The sequence below is a fragment of the Vidua macroura genome, chromosome 10 (assembly GCF_024509145.1).
Source record: "Vidua macroura isolate BioBank_ID:100142 chromosome 10, ASM2450914v1, whole genome shotgun sequence".
In the NCBI taxonomy this organism is placed as follows: domain Eukaryota; kingdom Metazoa; phylum Chordata; class Aves; order Passeriformes; family Viduidae; genus Vidua; species Vidua macroura.
Genome location: NC_071580.1, coordinates 10,543,218 through 10,555,910, shown reverse-complemented (window position 1 = coordinate 10,555,910; position 12,693 = coordinate 10,543,218). Strand labels below are relative to the sequence as shown.

The 12,693-nt window shown below is 44.8% G+C and overlaps 1 protein-coding gene across 6 annotated transcripts in view; it reads right to left on the bottom strand.

Annotated features, from left to right (window-relative positions):
• Positions 1–12,693, bottom strand: part of LPP (LIM domain containing preferred translocation partner in lipoma) — a 322,361-nt gene that overhangs the window by 112,180 nt on the left and 197,488 nt on the right. For all 6 annotated transcript variants that reach the window (XM_053985940.1, XM_053985939.1, XM_053985937.1 and 3 more), the window contains one exon: positions 3,826–4,500. In XM_053985940.1, the coding sequence (XP_053841915.1) occupies positions 3,826–4,500 (675 nt within the window). The remainder of the gene's footprint in view (positions 1–3,825; positions 4,501–12,693) is intronic.

Sequence of the window (12,693 nt, the reverse complement as noted above, 5' to 3'; positions counted from 1 at the left end):
CCTTTTGGGCACTCCAAGCTGCATGAGACCATGTAGGGCTGGGTGCAGCAGACAGCAAAGAAATCATCTCCAGCAGCGCAGAAACCACGCAGTGGCTGAGGTCCACTAGTCATGAGCAGCCACAAGCATGAGCTGCCTCATTAAATCCTCCTGGTTTACAGTTGTCTCCCCACTTTTCATGGTGCTCACTGGAAAGGTGTGCAAAACTGAAGGGCTGTCTGAAGAGGAGGCCATGCTCCATATGCCTCTGCAGATGTGAATGGGGATACTGCAACCCATGGCTGACCAGGTCAAGGAACTCGGGCACTTGTGCTATGTCTGGGAGAACAGACACAGCTACCAAAGCGACATTGCTCTCTTTCTCCTCCCAGCAAATCTGCAGCAAAGAAACATGGATTACATGAGGTACTAAATCAGAGCTACAAGACACTTCTGTCCTCACCAAATTGTTAAACTGTTCTCAAGAAATTAATGATTTTATTAAGATTTCCACCATTCTGGACAAGAGCCACAAAGCTGTCTCAAATGGTGTCAGTGGTACCTAGTCTAGATGTTGAAAATATGAAAGGTCCCTTTAGGAAGGAATGTGCTTTCCAAAGCCTATGAGTAGAATTAGGACAATAGCTGGGATCTAGGAAGAACAGATCTCCCAGAGCCACCCCTCAAATATACCAGGAGATACGAGGTCCCTAAAGGTCCACAAATCTACTTGGGAGTTATGATAGTGTCTCAAAAATGCTCAAACATGACCAAAAACAGTGAAAGGACCTAAAACTATTTGGAGATATGAGAACTCAACAAGGGTTTTCAGCATCTTAACCAGTCCAGCACAGAAACATTTGGTAATAGATGAGCTGGTCAGTGGTGGGAGTTTACCAGTCCTGTTTTGGCCACAGGGCAAAGTCCTGGGAATATTCCATGTCAAAAACTAGTTTTGTCATATGTCTACTATGGACACGTTGGTGCCAGAAATGAACATACCTAATGAGCCACCCTGGCCTTGTGCCCTCTGCCCTTTGGGAGAGAAGTTAAGAGAGAAGCTTCAGATTTTGACTTGGTCTGAGCAGGCACAGCAAGAGCATGAGAGCAGCCAAATGATCTCATGAGAACTCTGCTGCTGCTCCTACAGAAGTCCCCATCACCCACCATCCAGAAGAGAAAGCTCCTGAGGTTTTTTGGCTGTTAAAGCACATGAAGGTTTAAATGAGGACATGTACTCCACCAGATCATTTCCCAACTAGGACTTGGGCACTAATGCTAGACAGGGTGCTGCAAAAGACTAAAATGCCCAGAGGCTTCACATGCATGACTCTCACCCCGTAAGCAGCCCAAGGACAGAATGCAACGTGGAATTGTGTGTGAGTAAAACTCATTGTTTTCAGCCCGCTTTAAGAACCAGTAGAGATTATTTGCTGTTCCCATACCAATCCAGATTTATTTTGGATCAGCAGCGACTTCAACATTATTAGTACACAGCAAAAAACACAGAGCCACAGTGTCATGAACCGCTTCCTAGCCAGAATGCCAAATATAAACCTTTTTTTTTACCCTTTGAAAATATGAAACAAATTTAATGAAAAATTTTGCCACTCACAGTGATGGATCATGGTATATGTTAGAATTAAGGACCATGAACTTTTAATCTGAGATGGATTTGCTACGACATCCTTAATAATCTGCACACAAACTGTGTTCAAGATTAGGCATGCACTTTTCTGAATACATTTAGAAATTGTTTGATATTTTAAAACCATTCCCTTGCAAGAAGAAAAATTCCAAAAGGTCATCTTACATTTTGTGTGATATGTATTAATGCTTCTTACCCTTTCTGTTTCCTTAACTGAAAGGTCTCAAATCAACCTTGAAAAGGCAAAACACAACCAAATGCAGAATCATGTGTGTGTGTTGGAAAAGACGTTAAGATTTACGTGATAGCCAAGTCAAATTACAGTGACAATTCTTCCTAACAGGTATCTGGCTCTAACACAGCCTTTTTTTTCCCTTTTAAATAAAATAATTCCCAAAGTTGATTTTATGAATGAGTTATTCTGCAAAGGAAGAGAACAGCATGTGGTAAGGCTGGACAACACTGCTTTAAAGGCAAAGCTTGTCACCAATATGTTACAGAAGATTTGTAAGCTCAAAAGTGAAATAGGTAAGAAAACAGCTATTTAGCAGGTTGGAAGAGAAAGAAAGTTTCTGGAGGGGTTTATCATCAAGCAGATGATAGTCTGTTCTGCAGAAGAATTGAAATTATTTTTTATAGAGATACTTATGAAGTATTTCTGTCTGTGTATTTGCAAATGCCACGTGCATACACACCATGTATATACAAATATATATATAGGCATACATGAAACCCCAACTTGAGCTAAATTAAATTGTCCCTCCAGCTTTGTAATGCAAATGAGACTAACAGGCTTGTGCTGTTTGTGGTTTGAGATGATTTGCGTTTCCATAGAGATGCTGACTGAACTACAGTTTTTAATTTTTTTTATATATATAAGCCTACTTATATCTATAAATGTCTAAATATGGATCTACTATACCTCAGCATTTCCTCAGTGACTCCACTGGAACCACAACCATTTACATCAGCTAAAGCTATGTGCAAATTTTGTGTCTTTCACTGCTTTTAAATCTAAGCTCTATACCAAGTACCTGCAGAACTGAGAGTTTATTGCTTCTCTCCCTGCTTCAAAGGTTCTTGTTAAGGAAGGGGAATAAAAGAGAAAGAGCAGTTTCTTAGCTGCTCATAGACAATATTTCAAGGACTTCTGTAATTTCTTGCCCTCTCTAAACTGCCTTGAAACATCTTTGCCTTTCAAAGTTCCCACTGTCAGGAAACCTGGAATTCAGGGAAGAATATCTGTGTGCTGTTAGAGAAGGAAATGACAAAGGGACAGGCTTTCTGTTATGTATCAGAAGCTTTTTCCCCTTTCCCTGTGAGCACCCACAAACTCAAGAGCACGGATGTGCTCAGACGTGCCAAGGTGGGCCTGGGCAGCAACAGCATCATTGCCTCCCCACCTCACCCTTTGTGGAACCTCAGCTCGTCATACACAATGAGGGCCCCACAAAGCTAAAACACCTCCCAGAGCCACATTAGAGATGGCCACCAGCAGAAGTGACAAAAGCCAGGCAGGATCAGATTGGGCAGAGAAACCAGGCAGATCCATTTTATGAGGTCCAGGCACTTGCTGAAGTGGATGGGGGCCAGCCAGTGTACCAACATCGGAGAGGAAAACCAGAGCCGAGCTCTGTGGGGACTAATTTCCACGTGGTTTCAGTGATAAGTGATCTTTGAACAGCGACACACCAGAGGACAACCTCCGCAATCACTCTGAACCACAATCAAAACCAGCTTCTCGTGTACCTCCCATCTGCCTGAGGACAGGGAGGATTAATTGTTGAACCAGGGATGTCCACAAGTACATGAAGCAGCTCACTTCATCTTGCGAGTGCGCAGAAGAAAAGCCTCCAGTTGAGCGATGCCTTAAAGAGGCATGGCCAGGGAGCTCCTTGGGCAGCAGCATGTCACAGGGACAAAGCCATCCTCCCGTGGGCTGACACCATGCTTCCACGTGTGACACCATCTCATTATTTGCAGTTGACAGTTTTTCTAAGCCCCTGCAGAGGCTCTTTTCAAAGCAGATTCCCTATTTCCTTATTCCCTAAAGAGCTCCCTATTTCCAGCTTTTAAGAAGCCATATGTAGGGAGATGTGCCCCACACCTCTGATAGCACCACCTTAACGGGAGCATCCCAGGCCACATTCAGCCACGTGGCTCTCCCAGCAATGTCAGTGACCACTGGTATCTCTTACCTTCTGCTGCGGGGTGGGCGGCTGCGGGGCCAGCACTGGGTCAGTGATGTAGGTCTTCTTCGTGCCCGGTGGCTGGTAGAGCCCAGGGGGAGCCTGGCCCATGGCATTACTCGCAGGATACGCCGGCTCGGCCTTCCAGGAGCTCTGCGGCATGTAGGGCGCTTCGGAGCCGTTCCTGCCGCCGTACCCCCCGTAGTAGGGGTCCTGGTAGCGGCCCTGCGGGGGCGCATATCCATAGGCGGGCTCCGCGGGCCGGCCGGGAGGAGGGCCGTAGCCGTAGTTGGGCCCCTGGGGCTGTGGCGCTCCGTACTGAGGGGCAGTGGGCTGGCGGGACGGCGCGGCGGCGTAGGGCTGGCCGGGCCCCAGGCTGCCGTAGTGCCCGGGCTGCGGGCTGGGCGGTTGGTAGTGCGGGCTGGGCTGCGCCGTCCTCACCTGCACGTTGAAGGCCGGGCGGCTCGGCGTGGAGGCCGTGGCGTAGGAGGCCGGCACCGGCTGCGGCTTCAGGGTGCCAACGGGAGTGACCGGGATGGGCGCTGGCTGCCCCGGGCCCTTGGCAGTGGACTTCTTGGTAGCGGTGAGGGGAGGCTGGTTGGGGATGATCATCCGCTTGTGGCCAGTGACAGGAGTGGACACGGATGGGGTGGTGGCAGCGGAGCTGCTTGAGGTCCCAGAGCCCTGGAGAACAAGGAGAGAGACACAGGGTCAGCAGGAGGGGCCACTTGGGCACTGGGTTGAGCAATGAGGTTGGAAATGGGGGTTTACAGAAACATCTGTGCAGCAACTCAAACTGCTTAGGAATGCAAGAGTAACATAGGGCCACACGTTATAGAATGGTAATAGCAACCCTCCCCTGCTCTGACAGAACAGGGACGGCACCACACCAGCAGAGCAGAACTGCCATGCGTGGCATTTCATCTCTCCTTGGAGGCTTCTCCTCCACCTCCAAACAAACAAACAAATTAAAAAATGATACACACACACAAAAAAAGGGAGACTCGCCAGAGGATAATTAGGGAAAACCCCAAGCATTCCTGCAAAAATGAGGCTGTTTTGAAAAAGAGAGAAAATGAGATTATAGTCTCTATGGAGACATGAAATTCCTTGGGTCCCTAGAGCACTTGCAGGGTTCTGCCCCAATACAGGAGCTCCTTTAACTGTGCAGATTGGGATAGCCTGCAAGCAGGTCCCAGGCTGTAAGAATGAATTGAACTCTGATCAAAGCAAGTCATTGAGGTGTCCCTACCCTGGCCGTACTGGTTGGACACCTGGAGTGACCCCAGAAAAGTTAAATGCTACACATGCTTCATTAAAGGGCAGAAAGTGGGTCAGGATTTCCAAGAGCTTCAGAAGTCAGCTCCTACCATGGCAGCCATGTAAGCCTGCACCGGTGCCCCAGGCACAGCAATGCTGGGGCAGCCAGGGAAGAGGATCACAGCAAATGCTGCTGCTTCCTGCAATTTGGCCATGGAATGAGGCTTTGTTGCAGTGACGCTGTCTAACAGGCATCATACATCCTTCAGTCTAGTGTACTTGTTTGTCTGGCTTACCTCGCATTTAGTGTGAAAAGACATCTTTGTTAAAGAGCTAACAGTGTCAAAGTTTCTGAAGAACACTGATCAACACTCTTTATGTCTTTTCATTACATCAAAGAAGAGTAACTTGAATTTCTAGAGTTTAGGATTAGGTATAATTTCTTGTTTCTCTATTTTCATTTATTCTAAAAGAGTACCTGAATTTTATGCCTTCTACAGAGAAATGCATTAAAGTGAAGACATGCAGTTTGACTGCACCTAGTTATATGAGGTTATGTCTCATTCAAACTTCTGTACCAGACTTGATCTCATCCATTATCTGCTTGATAATTTACAAGTTCACAGCAGCCCAAAGGCAGCCTTTACGCATGCTTATGTGCACTCCAAGGCATATGACACCTTTAAATGACCAACCTTGTATTTGTCCCCAAGTGTTCCCATTTATGAAGGCACCCTGACCTCCACCTACTGCTCCACCACCTTCTTCCTGGGGAGGGCATGGTGAGGGCTTTTCGGGACATGCACAAGCTGTACTGGGGCCAGAGAAATCCTGTGCCTGGTCAGCAGGTGGCGGCAATTAATTGCTGCCAAACCACCCAGAGGGGGCTGGGGGAACTTCATCCACCTTGAGCCTCCAAGGGTTCCAAACTCATCCTCTGTACAGGGCGGGAGAAACTCATCCTCTGTACAGGTGGCTGTGTCCTCCAACATTTGGTAACCACCTCACACAAAGGAAAAAAGATAAGTGCAATACACTCAGTTTCTAGTGCACAGCCTACAAGCAAGTCTTCCCAAGGGATAAGGAAGCCCTACCACCCAGCTCTTCCCTGGTGATGTGCAAATACTTTTTTGCTGATGCACTGGTAAAGACCTTACTCCCGCAATCACACCTTCAGGGCAAACCTCCCACAAGGAAACACTATAAATCAGCAAAAACCCCAGGCAAATAAGAGCATCAGTCTGTTCTGAGAGGTGTGAAAGGTGTGTATTCAGAAGTGGGGAATAATAAGGCAGCAAACTTCTGCTGGAGGAAAAACATCTCAATGTATTCACACCCTCACCTTGCTAACAGATCCATGACAAGGCAGCACATAGACTGAAGAGATTTTCAAACTGAGAGCAAGGAAGAGCTGAAGTGTGTCTCAGCTGAACTGCAAGGGCAGAGACAGGTTAAGGGTCTGTAGCCCTCCATTAATACTGCCTGATTCTTCTACTTCTGAAACACCTGAAGGGAAGCTGGCACTCCTCCATCCCTGCATCAGAAAACAACGGCACTAGCACCCATTGCTAGCAAGAAAACTTGCTTTCTGTCAGAATTGTTCTCCCATGTCAGGTTGGCATTTATGCCTGGGAGTGCCAGAAACTTTCCCATTTCCTCACCTATTTCATTCTTGTAAATTATAGTAGTTTGTCCACTTACTGTAATGGGATGAAAGGTCCACAATGCAGCACCGTGTAATTACCACCAGAAAAGCATTTTTCTTTTCCATGAGAAGAGGTAGAACGTAGATAATGTTATAAAGGCAGTGGCCAGTCTGGGGGAGGGGAAAAGACCAAACTAAAATAACATAAGTGAGCTCTGTTCATCACATTCTGTATTTCTGAATGCAGACTCTGGAAGCAGGTCATGACAGATGCTACTAAAGCTCTTCTGATCCTATCTCAAGAACTGGGGAACTTCAATCTTACATATAAACATCCACATAACACTTCACTTCACTGATGCCAGTCTCCTGCCTGGTCTGGAATACACCTTAAGAATAAATGATAAACCCTTCTTCCAAAAAATCCCCAAACCCTCACAATCTGTGGACTGGTACCAAGCAGCTCCTGTGTTTGACATTACAGAGAGGATGAGCTGTGAGTATCCCCTCCTGCACCAGAATCCAGTGAAGGAAGGTGGCAATTTGGGGGAGAAGAGCCCAGTCTTTGCTATGAACACCAGAGCGAAGGCCCGAGCTAACAAGTACTGGCTGCATTGTGGCATCAAACCACAGGCTGCCTTGAGGAGGAGGAAGTTTGCATCAGTAGGAGTCCCCAGAGGCGCCCTGCGTGACTCATTCTGAATTCCTCTGAGGGCACTGGGCAAGTGTGTGATGAAAGCTGGGGTTTATGGGGGGAGGTGTAAGGCTAGCTGATGTGGTGTAGTAGAGAAATGGGACAGGCTACAGGGAATTTAACACTACTGGAGCATTGATGATTTATGAGGACACAAGTTGGTTGTAGCTCCTGTGCAAGGACACAGGTGAGGTATCACCATAAATCCTCTGCCCTTTTGCCTGAGAGAGAGAAGGGTGGCCACAGTCCAGCCATGCACTCAAATATCACCCCAGGCTTAATCTTAAAATTACTAATGGATTAAGAAAAAACTTTATAAATGAACAGTCACTAAGGACAAGATTCCTGCTCTGAGGACAGGAATGTGTGGAAGGACAACAAAAGGTTACTCCAATACCACTAGAAGACAGATTTCAACAGCTGTCTGGAAGGTACTAGGAGGATAGGAGGAATAGATGAGGCTGTAAAGAAAGCAGGTAGATGGAGTAATGAACAGAAGGCTGGAAGGGGCTATCTGTATCACTGGGTACAGTCTAGCAAAACAGATGACTGTCACAAATGTTTCATCCAAGTGAATCCACAGAACTTCCACCAACACAACAAGGTAGACTCATCCAAAAGCACATCAAAGTGACTGCTCAGAAACATGAAAACAAGTGGAAACAGGAGAAAGAAAAAAGAGAAAGACAAAGAGTGAATTCATAGGAGCACAGGGATCCCTTTCTCCAGCAGCTCCTGGACAGCTCATTTCAAAACCATACTGCATTTGCAAGTGATTATCGCAGCCAAACATGCTCTCTGACATCCTCTGAGGGCTGTTTTCAGAGGAAGACAGGCTTTCCTCTGCTCACCATGCCCTGATGAAACTGTCTGACACACTTCGCAAGTGCAAATTAAAACCACGTTACTTACCATCAACCCCTTCTTGCAAATTCATATTTGCAAAGAGAGTAAACTAGAAACCCCAGGTGTTGATAACATAGAGTCGTTGAGAGAAACTAGAGTAGGAAGGAGTTAAATTCAGAACCTCATCTACCACATTATAATACAAAATCTTTTTTTTTTTTAATGGGAAAGCACAAGAGCCTTGTTTAAACACAGATGGAAGTACCTAAATGTACTGCCTCTTCTACAAATGAATTATCCAGCAGTTCAAGTAAAGGTGAACTAATACTGACAAAATCAAGTAAAACTCAATCAAATGTGGGAGGGAAAAAACCCCAAAACACTTCTAAAAAAGTTCACCATGTATAACCATGAGGGGAATAACTTTGTTTGGCAAATCCTGCCTTGTCTTTTTAAATGCAGAGGAGGTTCATAAACATTTTCAGGAGTTTCTTGTACCAATCATCATAGGGAAAGTCTATGGCATTGTGATAAAGTCACACTGTTCAAGGGATCTGACTTTCAGAGCTGGTTGTCTGGATTCAAAGCTACCCTGGTGGGCAAATCCAAAATCCGGACTACCTTTGATTCTTTATCCTGTAGAAATTATTTACATATATCTTAAATTAAATTCAAGGTACATCTACAACTAAAAAGTCATTGCATAGGTACTAGAGATGAAACCTTTGTTCTACAGAAATTAACCTGTAATTCTTTACCATTTTTCAGGGTTAAATCTTAAAAAGAGTACAGAATAATCATAGTCTACAGCATGAGCATGATTCTATATGATCAGCTGGAATTCATATGAAAAGGACTTCATTCTTTTACTTTGCACATTTGTAGAATTATTTTTATAGAATCCCTTCAGTTACTCAGGTTTCAGAGACTGAATCAAAAATGCCAATACAAAGTTTATCACATTCTATTCAATTCTCCAGACATTTTTTCATAAAGGTACAGTTGAATAGCTTTAGCCCTTTAGCTGTCAAATTATTACATACAAAGATACATTACTCCAGCTCAGTGATTTTCAACCTTTATGCTTGGCAGCCCCCAAATGTTTTTCAGAAGAGACAAGCTCCTTTATGGAGAAAGTTAATCTATTGACAATAAACATGGGTTTTTCAGTTACCTTTCATTGAATTCTTCTTAGTTACCTTAGGAGTGATCCATGGACCCCCAGGGTTTGAAGAGCAGAGGTTGAGAACCACAGCTCTAGCTGGGGCTGCCTTTTTTTGGCATTTCAGTCACTAATTACTCCAGGATAGGAATGAAACAACTCTTCTTCCTCGAAAGGCAGAAACCTGGCAACTACCGGTGGGCTGAACCCAAGATGCGGCGTTCTCAGGGGGCTGCAAGTTCAATGGGCCACTGCAGCACCTCTCCTTCTAACTCAGCCCCTCTCCTGCATGGTCCACTGACACAAGCTGGGCTGAAACACAGGGCCAGCTCAGGCCACCTGAAATCCTTTACGTAGCACTCAATGGTGGTGGAAGTTGAAGGCCTGGGTGGGAAGGGCAGGAAACGGTGAAAAATTAACTTGGCTTTTCCCATCACCAATGATGGGCATTCACCTTGTCTAGCTGGAGGTGCTTAAAGCTCTCTCTCTCTCTGAAATGTATCTCCACAGGGTCATTTATTCCATTCTAATACTGAAGCCTAAAACAGGGGAGATGAATCATCCACTGGGGGAATCTTACTTCTCTCCACTGACTGTAAAAGAAGGGTAAAAACAGGCAAGACAAGTCAATGAATATTTAGACAGCACAAGTTAGTGGAGACAAATTCCACAATAAGCAGGTAATTTTGATGTGACTGTAAGAAGCAGAGATCCCTTTTCCCTGCATTAAGTGCCCTGCCACTCAAGCTCAGCTACAGCAGTACACCAAAGGGATTTCGGAGTGCCAGCAGCTCAGATGATATGCCAGGATCCTGCCTCATCCTGTAGCCAAGGCATGACCAAGAGAATGTGTTGCAAGTTTATTTCTAGTGTGTGAAGGGGGCTGACATGAATGGGACACCCTTCCCCAGCTCCTCTTCTACCTCTGTGCTGAACAGTGGCTCCTGCTTTAACTGGAGCTGCTGCTTTTCCAGGAGCAGCATCTGGGCTGAGCCTACCTTCTCCCTCAGGTAGCATACCCCAGCTCCCCCTCAGTATGGGAAAGATAACCCCAGAGAAAAATAAAATACTCTGCTTTGAAACCTTGGTCTTTAGGTACCTGAAAATGTGAACAGGGATTTTAGGGGGTTTCCTGATGTGCAGGCACCTCTGCCTCCTGCTGACTTCAAATTCTGTATTTGAACAAGCAGCTTTGCCAGTGATAATGTATGGCCAAGTTCCCCTGAACCTTTTTCTGTCTGAAATAACATCTGGGTGAAAATGAGAAATCTGGCCTCTCATTTGGGACTTGCAGATGCCTGGAGTCCTGGTAGAGCTCCAGCTGGGCTGCTTCATGTCCAGAGATCCTAAATGGATGGACTGTTCCCATTTAGCATACCTGATGCATTTTCAATATACAGCATTCCCTGGCCTTCTTTATAAGGTCCAGACAGTCCAAGCACACTGAGGACACATCTTTACAAATCTGCACTGCTGCTATGCCGTGCACACAGCTCAGTTGCTAACACAGATTTCTTTTAAGTGTCAAAATGTCCTTAGAACCCAATCCAAAGTTTTGAAGTCTGGTCCAAACCTTAAACCCCTCAGCCAAAACACGTTTATAATTTTTTCTTTACACTTTCATCATTCTCTCATTTCTAGTTTACAGCTGACAAGCGAGTGTCACGGATGTATGGGCTGTGCATGGATCAGCAGCTACACTCAGACTTTGCAGATGTGAGATGCAATTTGCTGGCTTGATCACCAGAAGCTATCAAGGTATTCAAACAGACTGCTCCCAGGCATTATACCAAAAGAAGAAGAGGAGAAATCTAATAAAGTGTTCCTCTCTGGTTCTCAAATGAAGAGAATACCTTGTGAATGCCATAAAGTGTTACAAGAACACAACTGCTTCTGAGCTTTGATCTGTTTTTCAGCTGCTGTTTTTCACAGGTGGAAAAGGAGTCAACATAGTTGTTAATGTTTCCGTCCATAACCTCTTTTGTACTCCTTGTGATGGCCCAGCCTGAAACCATGGGAGATTGTGCACAGAAGAAAAGGTGCTAAGAGTTGACCTCCAATATTTTATCATGGAAAACAGCCTTCCACAAGTGATGTGTGCAGTTACAGACACACACCTTGGTTCAGCTTTTAGTGCGGGTGTCAAGTGTTTTAGGCAATCTGGGTTTCTACTTTGCAACACTCCATTAATTCCAAAGAGTCTCAACACATCTAAAAAATTTGGTCTCCAAAACACAACAGTGTTATGCCAGGGAAGAATTTCCTTCTCAGTTTCATATTTACTTTTTTGTTTACCTAATACTATCGCTACGATGACTACTCTGAGCTTTTTATTTGCTTTTCCTTCTCTGATGACTGATCATCTGGTATTTATGAGAAGGACTCTCTGAGAGACCAGTTTTAAAAGATGTGCAAACAATTGACCTAAATACTTTTAATGCTGGTGGACAGTCAAGGTCCTAATTCTAGCTTAATTCATTGAAGGGTTAGTTATTATTTAAACTCTTCTATTTAAGCAATTCAACTTGACCACTTCAAATGCAGTAGCAACTTTATCTATAAGAATATCAGATACCAGCATGAGACATAACTGTCAAAAAGTTACAGAAGATGCCAGTCAAGAGAAGTTAAACATTTGCTGAGTTAATCTTGGGATACTTCTGTAATTTCTCAGTCTTATTAAAATGACATTATTTGCACCCATCTGGACCTGAGGAGTATGCAATAGCAGCCCCCTGCACAGATTTAATCAGTGGCACATGGACTCAGCAGTAAATACAAAAAGAGCTGTAAAAAGGCACCACAGCCCTTTGGCCACACCAAAAGGCAGAACTACTGAGGACAATCCCAGAAGAAAGACCACAAAAAAAACCAGCACTGCACCATGTGAAGACCAGTCACCACGAGTATAGAGCACTCAAACAGCTCCTTGAGGAACATCTCCTCTAAGTCTTAGCAATGCAGGAATGTCCAAAGCATTTCCATTCATCGAACTGGGTCCTTCTAATGGGCTGAACAAATTCCCTTGCTTAATTTGGGCAAATATTGCTAAGCCTGACAATGGGGAAGCCCCCACCCCCCTATAAATAAGAACTTTGGGTAAGCAAAGTATTTTTATGACTTTTGCTATTACTAAGCTAGTAAAACTTAAAGTATCATAATTACAGCACCCACAGACTTTTTTTCCTTCCTTTTATAACTTTCTATTCGTAATGGAAAAGAAGTTCCTGTGCATGACAAATATGGGCAGGTTTGAGGGTTATACCACTA